At 52.8% G+C, this 22,462-nt stretch overlaps 1 protein-coding gene across 1 annotated transcript; it reads left to right on the top strand.

Annotated features, from left to right (window-relative positions):
• Positions 1–1,922: 1,922 nt before the first annotated feature.
• Positions 1,923–20,650, top strand: Kash5 (KASH domain containing 5). Its single transcript, XM_027420664.2, has 19 exons — positions 1,923–2,043; positions 5,949–6,053; positions 6,364–6,550; positions 6,905–6,969; positions 8,129–8,195; positions 8,418–8,579; positions 8,960–9,077; positions 9,298–9,348; positions 14,780–14,857; positions 15,143–15,199; positions 15,436–15,495; positions 15,870–15,934; positions 16,063–16,150; positions 16,531–16,629; positions 17,700–17,755; positions 19,115–19,166; positions 20,133–20,197; positions 20,278–20,394; positions 20,497–20,650. The coding sequence occupies exons 1-19, from the start codon at positions 2,001–2,003 to the stop codon at positions 20,633–20,635; spliced, it is 1,674 nt and encodes a 557-aa protein (XP_027276465.1). The 5' UTR covers positions 1,923–2,000; the 3' UTR covers positions 20,636–20,650.
• Positions 20,651–22,462: the final 1,812 nt, after the last annotated feature.

The raw sequence follows: 22,462 nt of genomic DNA, 5'->3' as shown, positions 1-22,462 counted from the left end.
TTCTCTCTCTCTTTCTTTCTTTCTTTCTTCCTTTCTTTCTTTCTTTCTTTCTTTCTGTTTTTGGAGACAGGGTCTCTCCCTTGGGCAGGCATAAAAGGCGTGTGCCATCATGAACTGTTACCCTCACACCTCAGCTTTAGGATTACAGATCTCCCAAACATGCCCAGCTACAATCTTCCAGAAAGTTTGAAATTTAACAGTTATATTGTGTTTTGGTTTGATTTGGTCTTGGTTTTTTTTCGAGACAGGGTTTCTCTGTGATGCTTTGGAGGCTGTCCTGGCACTCACTCTGGAGACCAGGCTGGCTTCAAACTCACAGAGATCCATTTGCCTCTGCCTCCCGTGTGCTGAGACTAAAGGTGTGCGTCGCCGCCGCCACCACCACCACCACCACCACCACCAGACAAAAGTGACCCTTATTTTGACTGACCTGGCTGTAACATAGGCAGGACAGCACTGTCAGTCAGGGTGCAGAGGAGGAAGTCCCTATGTGCACCGGCCTGTGAGAGTGAAGCCCACAGGTAAGAACCCAGGGAGCTGCAGGCCTCGGGGATGACATGCTGCGTTTCCATTGTCATGGAGAGTAAAGGACATGGAAATCACCTGGAGAGAGGAAAAATGGTTCAGTGGTTAAAAACACTTGCTCACTTCAGCTTGATGGCTCAAGTCTTTAATCCAGCACTCTGAAGCAGGTGGATCTCTGAGTTCAAAGTTGGGCTAGTCTTCATGGCAAGTTCCAGGCCAGTGAGGGCTACAGAGGGGGACCTTGTTTTGTTTTAAAAAACAAAGGCTGAAACAGTACTCTTGAAAATCCCAGCACCCATGTGGCAACTCATAACCATCTGTAACTCCAGTTCTAGGAAATCTGATGCCCTCTGGCCTCCAAAGATATCAGACACACATGTGGTTCATACACATGTAGACAAAACACTCGAATAAAAAATAAAAATAAACCTAAAGGGGGAGAAAGGCAAGAAAGCAGTCCTGATGAATCAGCTTCCTGATGAGGCAAAGAGATGACAAATTCAAGGCCAAGCTGGCCATATTAGGGACGTTTTGTCTCAAAATGAAAAGGCTGGGCTGTAGCTTGGCAGTAAAGTGTCTATCTGGAATTGACTAGTGGGGCTGGTGTGTGGTTCAGCAGGAGAGCACTTGCCTAGAATCCACCAGTGAAAGATTATTGACAGTGTGGCTCAGTGACAAACGAGTGTGGAGGCAGGGAGAGCAAGGCTGAAAGTGGTTCAGACGGCCAGCAGTCCAAATTCGGGATAAAATGGGCAGTCTCCAGGCAGTGTGGGAGCCAGTTCAGCTTGGTATTCAGTCCCAGGCAGAGTGAAAGCTGTTTCTAGATAACAAGACACAAAGGCAAGGCAAGTCCCAGGCAGAGACCACAGTAGGAGTAGTGGGTTAGAGTTGCTAGAAGATAGAGCATGATTTGGAGAGAAAGCAGCTGGCCCAGGCCACACTGTGCCTCTGTTGCCAGAAAAAAGCAGGCTCTGCCTCAAGGTGATGGGGAACCATGGCCAGGCAGATCAGCTCTGCAGCCTGTGGGGATGCACTGGAGCCTGGAAGGAGGCTGGGACGTGGGCCCAGGGAGAACAAGGACCCAAGGCAAGATTGAGGACGGCAAGAGGAGCACAAAGTGGAGTCTCTAGGACAGGCATGATGACTTGCTAGGTTACAGGGGAGAGAGGTGGCCACAAGCCCTAGGGGCAGCAGTTGACCCCACCCTCTTGTCTCCTGCTTTGATCTTGCCGCCTGCTCCCCATCCCATACCTCAAATCCATAGCAACAGGTTGGAGTTGGGATGGGCATGGCAAACAGGTTCTGAGAACCCTGGGGCAGAGATGGAGCAGTTTAGCGGTGGCTAGTCTGAGGAAGCCATTACTTTGCTTGTCCTTCTAGGAGCTGTCTGGGCAGGCTGTTCCTTTCCCAACCCTCCTATCAGTGGAGGAAGGGTGAGAGCTTCACCAGCTGCAACAGAGAAACAGGAGTGGTCCATGGACCTGCCAGAGGACCCGGCTAGTAGTTCCACTGCACAAAGTAGGTGTCTGCCTGGAAGAGGAGGAAGTGGGAGCTGCGGGCCAGTGTGGGAGCAGGAGAGGTGGCCAGGCAGCGTGGTCAGAAGCAAAGGATGGTGGGAGAAGTGTCGATTGTGTGCTTGCCACGTGTCTGTCCCCATTTGCTCCTCTCTGGAGGGCTATTGGGGACAGAAGGCTGTGCACATGGTAATATCCACACCATCCCACCTCTTCCCACCAATTCCTCCTCTGTTCAGATCGTGGGCTAGTGAGATCTCTTACTTGGGGTAAAACAGGTTCCCTGCCCCGTCTCTTCCTGCTGCACTTCTCTTCCCAACACTGGCATCTGTCTGTCACCTACTTAGTCTAAGACTCTCCCCTGGAGCATGGCTCCTCAAAACCTATTCTACTCCCAGTGTGTGTGTGTGTGTGTGTGTGTGTGTGTGTGTGTGTGTGTGTGTGTGTGTGTGTGTGTGTGTGTGTGTGTGTGTGTGTGTGTGTGTGTGTGTGTGTGTGTGTGTGTGTGTGTGTGTGTGTGTGTGTGTGTGTGTGTGTGTGTGTGTGTGTGTGTGTGTGTGTGTGTGTGTGTGTGTGTGTGTGTGTGTGTGTGTGTGTGTGTGTGTGTGTGTCTTACAGTGCAGGAGGTGAAATCCAGGGTTTTGTGTGTGCTAGGCAACCAATCACCACTGAGCTATGTTCAGCTGTGCTGACCTCTGGGTTTTTGGTTTTTTGAGACAAAATCTGGCTTTGAACTTTTCACCCCTCTACCTCTGTTTCTCAAGTGTTGAGATTACAAGCATGCTCTCCACCATGCTCAGCTCACATATATAACTTTTAATTTTTTTAAAAGAGAAAAGCTGGCAAGGGGCTCATATCTGTAGTCCTGGAACTGAGGGGCTGAGGCAAGAAGATAGAAAGTTAAAGGCCAAATCAAGCAGGTGATGCAAATGGTATTAACTGATTTTATTTAGCTTTGTATGCATATAAACTGTTTTCTGCATTAAGCAGCATAAGAACATGCTGAGTTACTCCTGTTTTCCGACATCTTTGAGAACTAGTATGTGATGTTTCACACTAACACTGTTCCATCTTGGCCTGCTCAAGTGCAGGCAGCCTGTGCCGACTGGTGCTGCTAGCCAGAGCAATGCCGGCTTCATTGTGGAAGCTCAGTGCCTTGTGGGCAGATTCAGATACGTAGGTGTGGGAGCCAGCACACATCAGCTCAGGGAGGAAGGTGCTGGCTAACCGACTGTCTTCTGTGGGCCAGCCTCTGTCTCTGTCTCTCACTCCTGTTCTCTTTCCTGCCTATCTTTGTCTCTGCCCTGACTCAGCAACTCTGTTCCCCAAGAAGCTCTCTCCTTCCTCTACTGTCCTGGTCTCCCCCCTCACCTCATCTCTGATTTCTGACTCTCCATCCCCTGAGGATGAGCTAGAAGGGAAAGCCAGCCTCTGATTAAGAAGCTCTTTCCTCTAGATAGTCAGTTGGGGTCACTGCTGGAGTATCTTGTCTTCCAGGCTCCTGGATGTTTACAGGCAGGCCTGCAGCTTTGCTCAAAGCTGAGATTTGCACATCAGCCTCAGGAGTAACCTCTGCAAATAGGAGGGTTTTCAGGCAGACCAGCATGCCAGGACTAGAGAGAGGGCTGCCTGGCTTACGGGGAATGACCGCCATCTAAACCTCGCCTGCACCAGCAGAGGGCGTGCAGCCACCAGGAACTAGGACCATAGCCAAGTCAATTCCTGAGACTGCCTTTGGGAAGGGAATAACTCAGCCACAGGAAAAGCAAGGGATAAAAGACAGAGATGGCAAAGTAGAGAGAAGGCACTAGGAACAGAGTAACAAGATGGAAGACAGGAGAAAACAGGATGGAGGGACACAGGACAGAAGCTGGACATGTGAGAGAGGTTGGGGAAGAAGTGGAAGAAATATCTCAAAAGAAGTAGAGCTGGGGACCCAGCAGAGGCCGAGGCAGAGGCAGGTGGGTCTCTGTGAGTTCAAGGCCAGCCTGGTCTATAGTCCAGCAGAGGCAGAGGCAGAGGCAGGTGGGTCTCTGTGAGTTCAAGGCCAGCCTGGTCTATAGTCCAGCAGAGGCAGAGGCAGAGGCAGGTGGGTCTCTGTGAGTTCAAGGCCAGCCTGGTCTATAGTCCAGCAGAGGCAGAGGCAGAGGCAGGTGGGTCTCTGTGAGTTCAAGGCCAGCCTGGTCTATAGTCCAGCAGAGGCAGAGGCAGAGGCAGGTGGGTCTCTGTGAGTTCAAGGCCAGCCTGGTCTATAGTAGTTAGTTCCAGGACAGCCAGGGCTACACAGAAAAAACTTTTCAGAAAAAAAAAAAAGATAGAAGCAGGGGCAGAGCTGTGAAGTGGAGGAGGAAGGAGAGGGCAGAAAGAGTGTCTTAGGGTAGTGTCTCTATGTATCAGTGTCCTCACTGGGCCACAGAGTCCTCCTTTGTTACACTGGATGATGAAGAGCAGTAGACCAGCTGAAGTCCACCTCCCCTAACTATCCTGGGCTCCTAGAGCCCTCCCATGGGAGCCAGAAAAGGTCCAAATCAAACTGGTGCAATGAGTCCTGAAGTGTCAGGGGGAGAAAGGGGATTCTTGTGCTGGAAGGCAACTGTGGCAGCTTCTGTTGCTCTGCCTCAGACTCATCTTTAGGAATAGCAGCTGCTGTGGTTCTGATGATCCATGAGTGCCTGTAGTTATGTGCCAAGCAGAGGCCCATTCTCATTCTATCCCATTCTTCTCTAGGAGGGAGGTAGCTTTCCTAGAGGACACTGCTGAGGCTCAGAGGTTGAGTCCTGAGCCTCCCGGGTGTATGGGGCAGGCTGCTCACTTCATCCTCAGCTCACACTCTAACTCTGCAGCCATATGCAGTAGGCATTCATCTCAGCAAGCCAGGCTAATGAAAGGTATGAAAGCCACCTCCAGCTTGGAGAAGCTCCATGTGGAGCTTTATGTGGTAGCCTGCTATATTCATGCAGTGTGAATATAACTGTAGATCAACAGATCTCAGAAGATAGGCACATGGACACACATACACAATTGTGAGGGCTGCCCTACCAACACACACACACACACACACACACACACACACACACACACACACCACATATGCCTTGTATACATATATTCACATATATAGATACACACATACTGCACATACACACTGAACATATCACACATGCATGCATGTACACACATCTTAACATATGGGGGTGGAGTAGCCTTCTCAGTCCTCTTGAGGAGGGATTTTATTGGTATGGAAACAGATCTCCCAAAGAAAAAGAGTCTTACCACAGACATTTGTGTGCTGCTGACTCAGAGGAGTCTAACAGGAGGCTCAGCTCCTAAGCCCTGCTACACCTGTTTAGACAGCCCCAACCCCCTTCTTCCTCTTGGTGCTGGCCCTGAGCTCCTCCAGCGCTGACACCATGACACCATGCTGGAGATGAGAGATGAGAGACCTGGTCCCTGGGGCAACTGGAAGAAGGGCCGCAGCGGGCGGGATCGATGTAGGCTGCCCACGCCTTATCGGATTGTTCCTGGCTCCTAAGCCACCTTCATCCTGGCTCTTCCCAGAATCCTCTTCCTTGCTTTCCTCAAGCCTGGTCCCCTTTGCCCATAGCCTGGGAGGCTGGAGAAGGGAGGAGGTGAGGGTCATCTCAGAGCTCATTAATGGCTCCGGAGCCCATTGGAAACAAAACATTAGACAGATAGCAGGGGGCATTCCCTAGCCTGAGAGATGGGGCCCACATGGGAGCAGTGACTCAAAACCCTCATGTTGCCGCCTTACTGGAAGCCTCCTGCTGTCTTTCACCAGTCCCAACCACAGACAGCTCTGAATAAATTATCCCCAACTCAGCAGCCTGGGTATTGGACAGCAAGATCCTGGTGTCTCCTCACACAGGACAGGCCCTCATTTCTCTACAGTGTACCTCTGGGAACAGCCTGAGGAAGTGAATTCAGGACCACTGCTCAGCCTAGAGGAACAAATCCTTAACTCCACATTTGAAGCCTGTGATCCTCACAAGACAGGTGGGGGCTGGGTCCTTCAGGAACAGGAAAGTGACCTGGGTAAGGGGATGGAGTAAGAAGGGCTTGAGGCCTGGTAAGAAGTTAGCCTCTGGCCTAGTACAGCAGTGAGTACTGCCCTGGCTCATCCTCTTTGGTCCACTCTGAGATGGACAGGAAAACTTGACTCAGGGGAGAGACTTGCCCCAGATTCCTCGGCATGCCATGGGGCAGCCCTGTCACCAACCCACTGATGACAGTCACTGTCCACAAGCCATAACCTGCCTTACTGGCCATTGCCCAGTCCAGTCCTCCCCACCATGCTCTGTCCCAGGCACTGTGGCTGTGACACACCTCCTGGCATACCTGGAGGCTGTGACAGGACAGGGCCCCCAGGATGTGCGTCTCCAAACACTGGCCCGAAGTTTGGACCCTTACGGGGAAGGTGCTAGAGCCACTGTGGAGTTGGACACCTTTCTGGTAGTCATGCGGGACTGGATTGCTGCCTGTCAGTTGCATGGGTGAGTCCCTGCACCAACAGCCTCCCACTGGCAAGTCTTTCAAGTTTGCTCTGCAGCCAATACCAATTAGGCCCAGGGAACCCATGTGGTTGGTTTGAGGCTAAGAAAAGACGTGAAAAGATATGGAGGGGTAAAGGGTCTGAGGACTAAATGCTGAGGTCCAAGAGATAGAACTACAAGGGGCTGACAGTAAGAAGGGTTGCCCTTCACAGCCCAGGCCCTGCATCTGGCCTTTCCCTCCACCCATAGAGCCACTCTCACTGACTGCCCGCCCCTTCGCCACCCAGACCCCTACAGGCACGGGTCATGGCTGTGGTGGCTGCAGGGGACCTGAGCCTCTTGCCTTTGATACAGGGGATTAGAGCGAGCAGAGGAGACTGCCTTCGGGGGAGCCCTGGCTTCTCCACACCTGCCATCTGGTGAGACTATTTATAGAAGGAGACGGGTGGCAGGGGTCAGCAGGGGGGTTAGCAGGGACCTCTCATCTACTAATTCCACACAGCAAGGACTAAAGAGACAACTGGGGCTTTTGCTCAGCCTGCAGTTGTGGTGGATTTCTGGGACAGTCCCCTCATCCTGGACTTTGGGGTCAGGTTTTCCATTCCTTCCTCCTAGCTCCAGCCTTTTTGTAGAGGCTGAGACTGCAGCTTCCTTGCTCTCCAGCTGAGGGGCCCTAGGGCACCTACAATATTGAAATCTTTGCATGGCTCAGGGCAGTCTTGGCCAACTAGGCTCCTCCTCTTGGCCCTGCCCACCCCTACCCCCACACACCTTACACCTGCTTGCCTTTCCATGACAGCTGTATCCCAGCCCTATGCTAGGGCACTGGGTGCCCAGGACCTCACACCTTACAGGTGTACCACTAAAAAGTGCCTTACAGAACCCAGACTGCAACCCTCTTGACATTCTCTTTTTGTTTGGTTGGTTTGGTTTCAGTTTGGGTTTTTGTGAGACAGGGTTTCTCTATGTAGCCCTGGCTGTCCTGAAACTCACTCTGTAGACCAGGCTGGCCTTGAACTCATAAAAATCACCCTGTCTCTGCTTCCTGGCTGCTGGGATTAAAGGTGTATTCCACCATGCCAAGCTCTTGGCATTCTCTTGAACCTTGAGGCTTTTTCAGTCTTGGGGGTCAGGGAGGAATATGAGCAGCAAAGGGGCAGGCCAGGTCAAGTAGGGAAAGACAAAGAGAGAAAGGAGGCTTAGGAGGAGGCTGGGGAGTGCCCAGGGAGAGAGAGTATGGTAGAGTGAGGGTGAACGTGGCTGGAAATAGAATCAGACTAACTGAAGTCCAGCAACTGGCAGATGATGAGGGCCTGAGAAGCCTGAAGACTTGAGGGAAGCTGGGAACGGGAGAAGAGGGCTTGGGGAAGTGAAGGTGCCCCTCTGAATACCTGGCTGAGCCCCAGGCAAGCATAAGCAAGAAGCCTATGTAATAAGAGTAATTCAGCCCAGGGAACCCCAAAGCTACATATGGAAAAACTGGGATGCCAGAATCCTGGGATAATTCGTGGGTCCTTTGACACCCAAACTTTTAAAGTCACCGGAGAGTCTAACCTCCTTTTGTCTGTGTCTTTCCAGCATGCCCAGAAGCAGAGGAGCCAGCCAACTTAGAGAGCTTTGGAGGAGAAGACCCCAGGCCTGAGGGGTGCTTGTCCTCCCACCCCCATCCCACTCCATCTTCTCCAGCCTATCTGGGGCCTGGGAGTGGGGAGACTGATGTCTTTTGGCTCTGGACAGCCTTGGAATTTGATTCTGATTTGTCTCCAGAGGAACCCTTGTCCTAGTTGCCAGCACCTGCTCCACCTAGGAGGAGACTAGGGGGATGAGAGCAGGAGCAAAGTTGGTGACCAGGCCCTTCTGCCCTCAGGCCTGCCACAGCTGAGCTGCTGAGCAGCCTAGAGGACCTAGAGCTCAGCAACCGCCGCCTTGCTGGTGAGAACGCCAAGCTGCAGCGCAGCGTGGAGACTGCAGAGGAGGGCTCAGCACGCCTAGGAGAGGAGATCTCAGCCCTGCGCAAGCAGCTGCGAAGGTGAGTAGCTATCTGCCTTGCTACCAAAGAGCCTGGGCCTCAGGTACAGGCAGCCACTCCACTACCCAACCCATGTCTTCCATTCATTCCCTTCTATCTGGGTCTTGTCGTCTAGCCAAAAGGGTCCAGTCTGACTGTCACTTGCAGCTCTTGTTCTCATTCTTTCCCCCCTTCCTTTCTTTGCTGTGTGACCCCATGACCTCTTCCTCAGATGAAAAGTGAACACTGTCTCCACCCCACACTGCATGCTCCCTGTCCCTTTCTCTCTGTTCCCTGTGCCCCTCGTTCCAGCTTGTGTCTGTCATAGTCTCCCCTCATAGTCTGGGATGTTTTGCTCTGCTTCTCTGCCTGCCTCCTCTCACATCTGTGCCACCCATCAGCACCCAGCAGGCCCTGCAGGTGGCCAAGGCTTTGGATGAGGAACTAGAGGACCTGAAGACTCTGGCCAAGAGCCTGGAAGAGCAGAATCGCAGCCTAATGGCCCAGGCCCGGCACACAGTGAGTGCTAGTAGGGTATATCTGGCTTTAGCAAAAGGGCAGAAGTGAAGGGGCAAAGGTTACCTACTTCCAGGTCTTGTTCACCCCCAGGCCCACCTGCTACCCCTCATGAGCCCTCAGCCCAACTCCTCAGTGATAAAGGCCCTGACTGTATTCCTTGTTTAGGGAGGGTGATAGGGTGGGAACTGGAACTGATTCTATCCTCTCTGGGATGGGTCAGGAGAAGGAGCAGCAGCACCTGGTGGCTGAGGTGGAGACGCTACAGGAAGAGGTAAGCTGAGGCTCACCCACCTTTAAGGGTTCCTGCACCTGTCCTGCAGACCAAGGGGGCCCAGGGTCCCACAGGCTGTGTGGTATTCCCTGGGTTCGTGTTGAGGCTCTGGCCAATTCTTCCCTTGTCTGCATTGTGGTGCCTTCACAATCAGGGGAGCAAGCCAGTGGCTTCACCACATGGGGTAGTGTGAGGTTTAAACCAGAAGATGCCTAGAAAAGTCCTAACTCAAGGTAGGATATGTAGGGTGTGCACAGTAAAATCCTGTAACCTGGCATAGTGTTCCATGCCTTTCATCCCAGTATTTCGCAGTCTGAAGCAGGAGGATTTTGAGTTCAAGGCCAGCCTGAGCTATATAACAAGACTGTAAAGAAAAAAAATGTCAGGTATCATTTATATCAGTGTGCTGGTTTGATTCCTGGCAAAGCAAATGAAACTGCAAAAACTTATACATTTATTAAGCATAGGTTTGGAAGTTACCTGCAGAAGCATGATGGACCACCTTCAGGCCTGTGACTCTTCCCTTCCCCTCTAAGCTTTAGTTTTTCATTTTGACAGTGCTGGAGATGGAGCTCTGGGCCTTGGGCATGCTGGGCAAGCAGCCGCCAGGCCTGGGAGCCACAGCAGGAGCCTGCACAGCTGGGTTGCAATAATTGTGAAGTGATGGTATTTACCTGAGGGCCAGCCCCTACAACCCAGACCTATTTAGGTCCCTGTTCACTCGGAGTTCATGCCCACATTGAAACCCATCAAGTGTTAAATGATATCAATGCCATCCCTCCTCCCTCGAGGTGGCAGATAAGTTGCAGATCCATGATGGGTTCATATCCCAGGCAGCATTGGTCCTCACTTGACCCCCATCCTCTACTTAGCTTTCCATGGGGAGGCCAGAATTACCTTCAAATCTGGGCTTAGCCCTTGCTCTACTTGCTGATGCCTGTCTCCTCTCTGGGCTGTGGCTTTAGCTCAGCCTCCCAGGGTCACCTGGGGGATCTGGCTGCTTTCCTGCGAAAGCACACAGCTGCACCTATGTGGTCTCCCTCTGCTGCCCTACAGCAGTTCTGGGTGAGTGGGAGGGATGCTCACTCAGAATCAGGTGTCCCCTGGTTCCCAGGTCTGTCTCTGCCCCCTTGTCAGCCAGGGCTTTTCAGCCCCAGCTCCAAGTTTTCTGCCTGTGTCTGCAGTGGGCTTTTTACTGAAATCCTAAGTCTCTCTTCACTGTTCTGTGCCTCCTCTGTGAACTGTTATCCCCCTTCCAGGGCAATGGGAGCCCCTGGGCAGGATGGCTACTACATTCAGTTGGGGTAAAATATCTTGTAGAGCCTGGCGTTGGTGGCGCACGCCTTTGATCCCAGCATTCAGGAGGCAGAGACAGGCGGATCTCTGTGAGTTTGAGGCCAGCCTGGTCTACAGAGTGAGTTCCAGGACAGCCTCCAAAACAATACAGAGAAACCCTGTCTCGAAAAATCAAAACAAACAAAAGAAAATACCTTGTAGAACATTTTTTTAAAGAATTTAATTTATGTCTGAGTGTTTTGCTTGTGTGTATGTCTGTATACCATGTGAGTGCCTTGAGTGCCTAGTGCCTTTGGAGACCAGAAGGAGGGTATGGGATACTCTGGAACTGGAGTTACAGGTGGTTGTGAGTGCTGGGAATTGAACCTGGGTCCTCTGGAAATACAGCCAGTACTCTTAGCCACTGAGCCATTACTCTAGCCCCCAGAGCATTTTTTTGTTTTGTTTTGTTTTAAGAATGAAGGAGAGCCGGGCGTTGGTGGCGCACGCCTTTAGTCCTAGCACTCAGGAGGCAGAGGCAGGGGGATCTCTGTGAGTTCGAGACCAGCCTGGTCTACAAGAGCTAGTTCCACGACAGCCTCCAAAGCCACAGAGAAACCCTGTCTCAAAAAAAAAAAAAAAAAAAAAAAAAGAAGAATGAAGGAGATCGGGGCTGGAGAGATGGCTCAGAGATTAAGAGCACCGACTACTCTTCCAGAGGACCTGAGTTCAATTCCCAGCAACCACATGGTAGCTCACAACCATCTGTTTGGAGATCTGGTGCCCTCTTCTGGTGTGCAGATATATATGGAAGCAGAATGTTGTATACATAATAAATAAATAAAATCTTAAAAAAAAAAAAAAGAATGATCTAATGTCAGCACTTAGGAGGCAAAGGCAGAGGCAGGCAGATGTCTGTGAGTTCAAGACTAGTCTGGTGTAAATAGTGAATTCCAGGGCCCTGTCACAGATCACAGGTGATGGTTGTCCTGTTCCCTGATGTCTGCAGCACCAGTGGGCTGCAACATGCCAGCTCCAAGGGAACAAGCCAGTTCTGCCCAAAGCAGTTTCTGGTCTCTGGGTTATCTGGTGGCTCAGTGGCTTTTTCTTAATTATTATTGTTTATTTATGAAAGTGCTGCTCTGTCTGCATGTATGCCTGCACACCAGAAGAGGGCACTTGATCTCATTAGTAGATGGTTGTGAGCCACCATGTGGTTACTGAGAATTGAACTCAGTACCTCTGGAAGAGGAAACAATGCTCTTAACCACTGAGCCATCTCTCTAACCCTGTTTGTTTTTTTTTAAGTGATGGTATGCTGAAAATGGAACCCAGGTTCTGGCATGTGTTAGGCAAGCAACACTGAGCGATATCCCCAGCCCTGGGTTTTTTGTAACAGGGTCAGATGGTGTAGTATGGACTGGATTTGAACTCCTAGTCCTTCTGCTTTAGCCAGGTAAGATCTGGGACTGTAGGCAAGTTCCTGCATACCCAGTCTCTTACCAGTTTTTTGTTTTGTTTTGTTTTTCCTGTTTGTGGTCTCATAGTCGCAGATGACTCAAGGCAGATGGGGAGGCACCAGCCCCCCCCCCCACACACACACACACTCCTGTCTCTCTATCCCTTAACCACAGCTGGAAGAGAGCCTGGGAGGATGTCTTACCTTCAGCCTGGAGCTAAGATAGTCAGCAAGGTGGGGTTGGGATAGCTGCTTCTTTAGCAGGCAGGTTTCCTTGTCACTGCCCCAGGGCATGCAATGCAAGACAGCAAGAGTCAGCCCTGTGAACCAGCCACCAGCACCCCTGCCTCCTGCCCCAGGCCCAATCTATGCCCTCAGAGGAACTTCCTGGGCATGCTAACTCCATAGCTAGAGCTATTCTCAGCTCCTTGCTGGCCTTCTGCAGCTACCCACTGAGATCTAGAGATTGAGATCTCAGGTTACAGCCGGGCCTGGTAAAGTAATGGGACACTCAGCCTCCAAAGGTCTGGCTGCTGGCTGAATCCCAAAAACCCACAGCCTGTGCTTCTGCAGAAGGCTGCAGGGTGCTTTTGGGTCCCACCAGGTGGACAGGTGTTGACACAGCACTCCCAGCTGTCCTTCCTCTGCCCTTCACCCAGCAGCAGCCCAGACTGCTGAGTGAGAGGCACTGATGACCTGGAGCAGGAACAAGGCTGGAGACCAGAAGAGGTAGCCTCTGTCTCCTAGGGCTCTGGAGAAGGATGAGGTGTGCCAGACTTCAGGTATCCGGAAACTTGGACTTTGAATTGTCATATTCTGGTTGGTTTGTTTTTTGAGACAGGGTTTCTCTGTGTAGTTTGGAACCTGTCCTGAACTCTCTCTGTAGACTAGAGTGGCCTTGAATTCACAGAGATCCATCTGCCTGCCTCTGCCTCTCCAGTGCTGGCACTTAAAAGTGTATGCTATCACCACCTGGCCTGTTTTTGATTTTTGAGACAAGGTCTTGGTATGTAGCCCAGGCTGGCCTGGTACTCAAAGCAGTCCTCCTACCTCAGCTTCCCTGGTGTTGAGATGATAGGTGTATTTCCTCACACCCAGATTTGGGCCATTTTATTCTTAGGTCCCACTGGGCAGCTGTTGTGGGTGACTATTCCTGACCTCATTGCCTCCCCTTGGAAGGCTCAGCCCAGGCACTACCTCTTCATCAAGCCCGGTGGCTGTCCCACCACCCAGCTTGGGCCTTCTCAGTGAGCCTTAGGCTAAGCACTCTCTGCTTCTCCCTTGTCTCTCCTGTGCATCTTGTGGCTAGAGCACCACTGCTTCTCAAATGTCTTTTGTCACCCCAGGGCTTCATCTGGCCCCCCAGAAAAGGTTGAGTATTAGAAGTGGCACTGGGCTAGGTGGTGGTGGCGCATGCCTTTAATCCCAGCACTGGGGAGGTAGAGGCAGGTGATCTCTGTGAATTCAAGGCCAGCCTGGTCTACAGAGTGAGTTCTAGAACAGGCTCTACAGTTACACAGAGGAAACCCTGAGGGGGGGGGGGGAAAGAGGCAGGGCTGGGCATCACACAGATGGGATGGCCTTGCCAAGTATTTTAGCATCTATTCAGTTTCCTTTGTAGAGCTGAGAGGAAGGATACTATTAATGGCTATACAGCCACAACACCGTTCTGTTACAGAGCCAATGTAATGTGGACAGTGCGAGCCCTGGGTCTCCCTGCCTGCCTGCTGGCAGGCAGGGAAAAGGGCACATGTGGCACATGTCAGCACGTGTGGGTGCATATCAGCACAGGAGTCCACATCTGGGGGCATCCAGCCTTGTGTAAAGTCTGCTGTGTGCCAGCCATAGTCTCCATGCTCATGCTATTTTGTTGCTAATTTTGAGTTATGGTTTTGCTAAAGGAAATAAGTTGTCATGAGTAGGTAACACTGGTGTTGTTCCAGGGGAAATGGGAGATCTGATTTAAAATGACTGAATTAGACAGGAAGGCAAAAGAAGAAACCAGAATATATTTATTGCAACTGGGCATGAGGATTAAGTGTAATGGCCCATACCTGCTGAAGCAGGAGGACCACAGGCTCAAAGCCAGCCCAAGCTACATATTGAGTGAGTGAGTGTGTGTGTGTGTGTGTGTGTGTGTGTGTGTGTGTGTGTGTGTGTGTGTGTGTGTGTCTGTGTGTGTGTGTGTCTGTGTGTGTGTGTCTGTGTGTGTGTGTGTGTGTGTGTGTGTGTGTGTGTGTGTGTGTGTGTGTTCTGGGCTCATTATACTTACTTTTAGTTTTGTATGTTAGGGAACATGAGTTTAAGTATCTATAAACATTTATCTTTAACATTTACATCTGGTACATGCCAGCTACAGTTGACTCTGCTCTAAATATCTGTGGTCATTAACATTCACTGGCCTGTGTTAGAATAAGAGCTTTGTGATCCAGATCATATTACTCCATCCCTCTGTGCCTGAGTTGCCTGTATCTTTAAAAATGGGGAAAGAAATGGAATCTCACATGCAAAATGCTTGGAAGTTACTGGGTTATTTATCTCACAGGGACTCCATGAATCAGTGGGGAAACCAGCTGTGGAGAAATCCCAGCTGAGGGCCCAGCAGGGTGGTGGGAGAATGGAGAAAAGACTGAGGTGCATACAGGGCATACAGCATTAGCACCGCCAACTGGTGAGCAAGGCTGATCCTCCCTCCAGAATGGGAAGCTGCTAGCAGAACGAGACGGAGTGAAGAGGCGGAGTGAGGAGCTGGCCACAGAGAAAGATGCTTTGAAGGTGCAGCATTTATTTGTCCAGGCCTGAGGACCAACCGTTCACCTCCTGCACCCAAGTCAGCACTGCAGCTGCTGAAACCAGGGTCCTGCGCCAGAGTCCACATGGCTTAGGGCTGCCCAGGCAGCTCAGCTAGAGTCCCCTTCAGAGCAGCTGATAGCCATAGCTGTCACTGGAGGCTGAGGGGAGGCCTGGCCAGGACCTGGTAGGGGCAGTAGGAGGCTGAAGGGAGATGTGGGGGCTGCTGGGAGGCTGGGTGAAGAGATAAATAGGCTCCTTCCTCGGCAGCGGCAGCTCTGTGAGTGCGAACAACTCATTTGCCAGCGTGAAGCAGTCCTCTCAGAGGTGAGGGACAGGGAGGGGACAGACCTACCCTTAGCATGCCTTCCTAGCCCCTGCCTTGTGTGGCAGGAGCCCACCCAGCTCTGAGCCCTGGACAAACAGCCCAGATAGGCCTTCTCAGGTCAGTGTGGCCTGCAGGGTCTGGAAGCAACTCTTCTCCAAGCTTTCCCAACTCAGCCAGCTCCCAATTTAGCAGCCTCCTGTCTTAGGGGACTGAACCCCAGCTCTGTGTTCCCCAGCGTACCCGCCATGCAGAAAGTCTGGCCCAGAGTCTAGAGGAGTACAGAACCACTACCCAGGTAATGAGTGCCCATGGCACCTCTAATGCCCATCTTCCTTTGTGGGGTCTCATCTGCTGCTCCCCTCCCCAGTAGACCACTGCTGCTCTCTCTTTTCACTCTCCACCCCTTCCTACCTCACTTTGTATCCCACAGTACTCACCTCTCTGGGGGCTCCTGTCCCCTGCCTCAGCAGAGTCTGCCACCTTAGAAGAGTTGACTCTGCTTTTGCCATGTCCCTGGCTGTGCCTTGTGCTCTGGGTCTCTGTGCTGTCTTAGTCTTTGTGAGTTTCTGCCGCTGCTTCTTCATCCTGGCCCCTTGGCAGTTTGTGTCTGGGAAGAGGAGTCCAAAGTATGTGGGGCTCCACCAGGGCCCATGCTCTGCCTTCTTGCAGGAACTAAGGCAAGAAATCTCGAACCTAGAGGAGCAGTTGAGTCTGAGCCAGGAGGGCCCAGAAGAGTGAGTGGCTGGATAGTCAGGAGGGGGACAGGGAAGGGGAGGATCAAGAAAGAGGCAGGGGAGGGCCGGGCCACAGGATGAAGGCTGCAGAATGCGGTTCAAAAGATAGGCCTCCCCTCTGTGACCAGGCTACTGCAAGGGGCTGAGGCAGGAAGAGTAGGCTGGATCATGGCACTGCCCCCATCTCTGGACTTGGAGATCCAGGCTATCCGGCAGGTAGGCTCTGCTTCCATGGAATGTTCCGGAGGACACCAAGACAGAAACTCCATGTGTCCCTATGCAGACCCTCAGTCCCAGAGGCCTGGGTACTTGGCACTTGGTGACTCCAGCTCTCACACACTGCTGCCAGAGCATCACCTCCTAGTCATCTGCCCCCCTCCAGCCTGCTTGCTCTGCCTCAACCCCAGCCCCGAAAAGCCCCCCTGTGGCCATGTCCCCTAACATCCCCTACCAATCTGTGGTGTCTTTACCAGTGTCCTCCTTCCTGTCCCATACCATCCCACCTGTCAGTTTGCTCCAGCTCTTCCACCTCTACCCTGCCTCAGGCCCAACCTTGCCCTGGGCCTCCCAAGTTCACATGCAGCCTCTGTTTCCAGGAGAGGGATGCATCAGGTGTTGGCCTCTCCAGTCCTCTGTGTGGAGTGTGGCAGTGGGAGGAGGCTGAGTTTCCCTCTGAGGATCCTGCTAGGGAACAGGTGAGGAGAGGGGTCTCTGAATCACAGAAGTACGTCCAGAGGCCCCCACAAGGATCTCAGGGTCCCATTGACCCCCCTCAGCCCTATTGCTGTGTTGTCTACTCCCTGAGCTTATCAGAGAGCCTGCTGCCTGCTAAGGGTGCAGCCCCAGCCAACAGGGCACACCCCTGCCCTCAAGGGATGGGCAAACTCAAGCTGCCCTGGAGAAATCCTGTCATGATCCCTTATTTACAATTGTGCACATTGGGGAATACATTGAGTATCTTTGAGAGAAGCTGCTAGGCAGTGGTGGCACATGTCCTTAGTGATAACGCTTGGGAGGCAGACATCTTAGAGAACATCTAGGGCTACAAGAGCAGCCAAGTGCACAGACCTGGAGGTCACCAATTACTAAAAACTGTTGGGATGGATCTCACACTGCAGTTCTAGAACTGGGAAGGCTGAAGACAGGAGGCTTACCATGAATTTGAGACCAGCCTGAGCTATAGAATTAGACCCAAAAGAGAGAGAGAGAGGGAGGGAAGGAGGGAGGGAAGAGAGAGATTGATTTGGGACAAGGTGGCCACACAGCTATGTCTCAGCTCCTAGGAATTAGAAGCAGGAGGAGTTCAAGGCCATGCTTTGCTACTTAGTGAGCTCATACCAGCTCAAGCAACATGAGGCAGTGAGCAAAACAAAATAACAAGTGTCAGGTTAGTGGAGTTGGTAACTGAGGTCACAGGCACAAAGAACACATCTCTGGCTCTGGGCCTCTTAGAGGAGCAGGGAACATCCTGAGACCCCCAGAAGGAAGTGGAGAGAAAGTAGTGAGCTCCCTCCTGGCACAGGCTGGTAGATGGGGGCACCCTGTAAGTATTGATCTCTAGTCCTCAAAAGGAGCTAGGTAGACTCACCAGAACCCATGGCATATGTGGCTTTCCCTGGGTGCTGAGGGAGCCCCACGGAAAGCACAGAAGCTTGTATCCCTGTGGCCATCCACTTCAGTCTGGACCTCAGGCAGAATGTGCCTGGCTGGAGCTGGGTCAGAAGCTCAGAGAGAGTCAAGGAGACCAAACTTTGATGTTCTGCAGAGAAACTTCCAGAGAGAGCCAGTGTATGCTCTAGAAGGAAGAACAGCATCTCTAAGGTAAGGGAGTAGGTTGATGGAGCCCTCCCTCTCTCAGCCACAAGTGATATGGGCTCTGGCTGTTAGAGAATAAGGGCTATGGCACCCTGAAAGAGTCAGCATACATCTCCTCCATTCTTCAATCTGTGGCTGCTCAGAGCTCTGGGCCTGACCCTGCTCTCAGCATATCCTTACCCTGGCAACTCCAACAAGAGGTGGGCACCTGGACCCAGGGAGACTTTTAGGGGCTTTTGGGGGACACCCCAAGCACCAGGCTGGATAGTACGGGTTTGCAATTTTTACCCTACAGGGAGCCAGAGATTCAGGAACAAGGCTGATAGGGGCCTTGAGAGCTCCCAGGCATGGAAGACCCTGCAGGCTCTAAAACCAGTCTTGAGTACCCATTCCATGAGGGGCTGGTATGATCCTCCATGGATCCCGGAGTCCAGCTCTGTGACTGATGGGGGTGTGTTTTGAGGCCTTACTCAGGCTTTGAGTAAGGATGGAAAGCGCTGGATGTCTGGTCACAGCGCCCTCTGCTTCCTGTGGTGCCCCCCTTCTCCAGACTACTGCTGTCACAGCTAATGAGGCCCCTACACAACCTCTAATTGGACTTGCCTGGGCAGAGCTGAGATTGGACTGCCTGGGTGCTCTGAGCAGTGTGACCTCCTCCTACGTCAGCAGGATGGAAGGAGGAAGGGTGGGACACCCAGCCCACTTTCCTCTAGGAAGCAGAGGACTTGGGGGATGACAAACACTGGGGCCCCACCTCAAGGGGATGGGGACTCAACAGCTTACAACCCAGGGGAATTGTAAGGGGTTCACACAGCCGTGTATAGTGGGACTGGGCTGGGAGCAGCTGTGTTTGAGACTGCTGGCTTGATGGCAGCTGCAAGGCTAGATCCCTGATCCTCAGGCATAGGCTGTTGTCATGGATACCAGGGCCTCCAAAACTGTGTCTTTGAAGCATAGGCTTGGGGAAACATGGGCTAGCATACCTAGAGAGGTGATTTGGACACAGGAAAGCCCAAATAGTGAGGTTTGGGGGCTGAGAGAGGGGAGTTGTATTCCCAGTCTCTAACAAACCTGAATGACTAAGGCTAAAGAATGGCATCATACCCCCAACAGTGGTGCCAGAGTCTACATACCCTGGAGTCTGTGGTATGTGGAAGCAGGGAGCCTTGTTTCTGCCTGAGGCACAGCTAGGAAGCCTAGGTCAAGGCTTCTGAGCCTTTTGGGGTCACAGGCTCCCAAGAGTTGATTTTGCTCAGTTTCTGGGAAGCATGCATAGGAGATGCCAGCAGACCCTGAGCTCCACTGTATCTTCCAGTGGGAGAGAGAACTAGGGAGGTGGGGAGTCAGTGATGGTGTTTGCTCTAGGTTGTCCAGAAGACAGGAAGAAGAGGAAGAAGAGGAGGCGAGCTGGGTCCTGGTAGGCACCCTAGCACCCTTCCTAGCCCTAGAAGCTGAGGGACTAATCCCAGCCCCTTCCCGAAGCTTGAACTCCTTGGGAACAGACAGAAAAATCATTTGGTCAGGAGATAACAAGGCCCTTGGTGCAGCTAATGAGAAGTGGGGGTAGGAGTGGGGGGGGGCTGGAGGCAGTTGGCAGCCAGGATGTTCCCCAGGACCCCAGCCTTATACATGCAGGCTGCAGTCTTCACATCCTGAGCCTGGAGCTTCAGAGGTGGCTACACTCCCAAGTGCATCACTAACTCCCACACTCCCACTCACCAAAGAACTGGTGGCCTCAGTGAGTGACCAAACTGCTTGGGCCTGGACTCTTCCACCCTTGTCTGTGGTGAGACAAGCTTGAGGTCTCAAGGGAAGTTAAAGGAACTTGATGGGAGATGAGTCCAGAGTCTGCTGAGGAGTATAGGGCAGGCTCTGGAGCCCTCACCTGCCTTGCCACACTTAGACACCTTCAGTGAGGAAGTCCAGCTCTTTCTTTCTGCTCTCAATTCTGGGCCAGCCAATATGGGTGCAGGACCTAGCAGTTGGGAGTGATATGCTAGTTGGTTTGTCATCACCATGGTCATTGTATTTGGGGCAGATGTGGACATGTGAAGCCCTGACTGGCACTGGGAGACAGCTCAGCCACAACCTATGTGCCCAGCATAGGGACCGATGGCACCTATAAACCATTGCTAGAAACCTACAGAGTCAGTTGGGAGCGGGAGGGGGCAGTGCTCAAAAGCTCTCACCCTATTGACTCTCATGTGGGCTCTGTTCAAGCTCTGCCTCCTTTCCCCATTCAGTCAGCCCTGTGAAAGGGAGGGCTGTTGTCATCTCTGACCAGGGACATGTGGCCTCATCTGTGTAGTCTGCATCCAGGGTACTGACCAGAAACTCTGTGCAGATTGAGTAAATGGATATGTTCTGTCCTTTTTCCTGCTAGGTTGACCCCTCCACCCCTCTGGGAACCCCTCACCATGAGCTTGCCCCAAGAAGCTCTCCTGAGAGGTAAAGGGACACATGGGAACTGGAAAGGGACTTAGGACATACCAGGCCTAGCAATAATGCCCTTCCCATCTGCCTTCCAGTTGTCAAGATGTGCCAGAGGTGCAACAAGCTCTCATGCCTGTGGTGAGAGATGTGGTGCCAGTGGAGAGGCCCTGGGCCCAGCACTGCCTGTGCCCCCAGCACTCCCCAGGGCTCAGGTGTGCCCCTCAGGTGTCTCCTGGGGTGATTGGGGGGTGCCACCTGTTGGGGAGACCAATCTTCCTGGGGCCACCTTCAGCCTCTCCTGCCTCCCCCTCCAGAGTCAGCCAGCACCTTCTGGTCCCCAAACCCATCTTGGGCCTGCTGCTGCTGCTGCTGTCCATCGTGCTGCTCAGCCAGTCCCCGACACCCACCTGGCCACACGTGCAGCTCTACTACCTACAGCCCCCGCCAGTGTGAGCCCCTCCCAGCAGACCCCATACCACACCACCACTGTGCCCCCCTCACTGACTCAGTCAGGACCCTGGGCCCAGTCCCTGTGTTGTTTTTATGTAACCATGACCTCTCCTGGCTTTCTCCTGTTTTCTTAACAATAGCAAATCATGCAGCAATGACTTCAGCACAGAGTGATTTCCTCATCAAATGAGCTGGAGGGAGGAGGGCAACTGGGCCTCAACTGAGTCACAGTGGGACCCAAGGTCCCTGGCACCTCCATCCTTCTCTCCTGCTTCAGAGGCTGCTACTGCAGCATGCTCATCATAGTGCAGGGCTGGGGAGAGCCTGCTGTCCCTGTACCAGAGTTGTGTCTGGTACACTTCGTTGCTAGGGAGGTGATAGACCAGAGCTTGCCCCTTTACACTCTGAGTGCACCTCCTGGTCAGTCAGAGTGTCTGGGCAGGAAAGCCAGAGGCTTCTCTGACAACTCCTCACCAGCAACTCCACAAAACACGGGCCACGCAAGACTGCCGGCTTGCAGGCCTCTGAGCCCTCCAGTTGGCGCTATGAAGGGTCCTCTGGACCTTAAGCGCTCCACACCAGGATCATGCTGCCAATAACGCTGCATCCTCAGCTTCCCTTGAGCTCCATGATTTGCAAACACAGGGCCAAGGTGGGTGCAGCCTGAGAAAACCCTCCCCCCACCCTGCGCGTTCAGTTTTGAGTGGTGCCACAGGTGGGATACAGGCGACAGGGGAGGGTGTTGCAGGCTGAAGAGTCAGTCTGCCGGATATCCCAGCCGTGGGAAGGAGACCCAGGTGTAATTCAGGAGAGGCAAGCTGGCAGCCACTGCAGGCTTTGCGATAAGATGCAGAGCTGGGGCTAGGGCTCCAGCCCAAAAGCTGTTCCTAGTGCCCAGGAGAGGGTGGAGATGGGCAGTCTCGGGCACTCTGAACAAGATTGGCTGCCTATGGAGCCAGGAGGTCTGAGCAGATCTACGTGCGGGAGGATAGGCCTGAGCTGGCCAGAGGATGGAGGGATCCGTGGGAAGAGGGTTGGTTGTAGGAGGAGGTCGGAGAAGGGCCCAGGAGGGGGCCCTGCGAAGGAGGGGGTTTGGAGAAATGCGAGCGCTTTTGGCCGCACCCTGAGTCCAGAGGCGAAGCAGCGGAGACAGCCACCAAAACTCGGATTTCGGGGCGTGAGGTATCACCTCTTGGAAGCCTGGATTGCTGAGGGCGCTGCCTGCTAAAGGTTTCTGTCGGTCGCCCAGGCTTCCGAGGGGCAAGCAGCAGCTCCGCCCTCACAGTGTAAAGGCCAATGAGGACTCGGTCCGCCTCCAGGAAATGCAAATTTAGGAGGGCGGCCTCTCCGACCCTTCTAGACCAATCAGGGCACGGTCCGCTAGACCCGCGTGCTCGCAGAATCGACAGATGTCGTGGGGCGGGTCTCCGGGAGATGCGGGCTCTGATTGGTTGCCTGCTCCGGCACTAGGACCGCCCTGCGAACTCTTTAAGACCTCCAGGGACAGAAACCAGGGGAAGTTAAGGAACTCTGGCCCTAGCCTGGCGTAGTAGCGCACACCTTGCTGAAGCAGACAGATGTTTTTGAGTTCGAGGCTAGCCTCGGCTACAAAGTGAGTTTATGGACAGCCGGGTGTGGGGAGGGGAACCTAACCCAGCCGGACGTGGTGACGCACGCCTTTAACACTGGCACCCAGGAGGCAGAGGTCGATGGATCTATGAACTCGAGGCCGGCCTGGTCTACAGAGCGAGTTCCAGGACATCCAGGACTACACAGAGAAACCTTGTCTCGAGAAAAAAATTTTAAAACAACCCATCACAGATTGGCGAC

This window comes from Cricetulus griseus, chromosome 6 (assembly GCF_003668045.3).
Source record: "Cricetulus griseus strain 17A/GY chromosome 6, alternate assembly CriGri-PICRH-1.0, whole genome shotgun sequence".
Taxonomy (NCBI): Eukaryota; Metazoa; Chordata; class Mammalia; order Rodentia; family Cricetidae; genus Cricetulus; species Cricetulus griseus.
The sequence above is the reverse complement of the archived record's forward strand: the minus strand, read 5'-3'. Positions and strand labels throughout refer to the sequence as shown.

Bases quoted from the DNA above. Each gene is read 5' to 3' on its own strand.
- Kash5 (XM_027420664.2), top strand. From the start codon at position 2,001: ATGGACCTGCCAGAGGACCCGGCTAGTAGTTCCACTGCACAAA. The intron at 2,044-5,948 runs GTAGGTGTCTGC...ATTTCTCTACAG, and splicing joins TAGTAGTTCCACTGCACAAA to TGTACCTCTGGGAACAGCCT. The intron at 15,496-15,869 runs GTAATGAGTGCC...GCCTTCTTGCAG, and splicing joins AGTACAGAACCACTACCCAG to GAACTAAGGCAAGAAATCTC.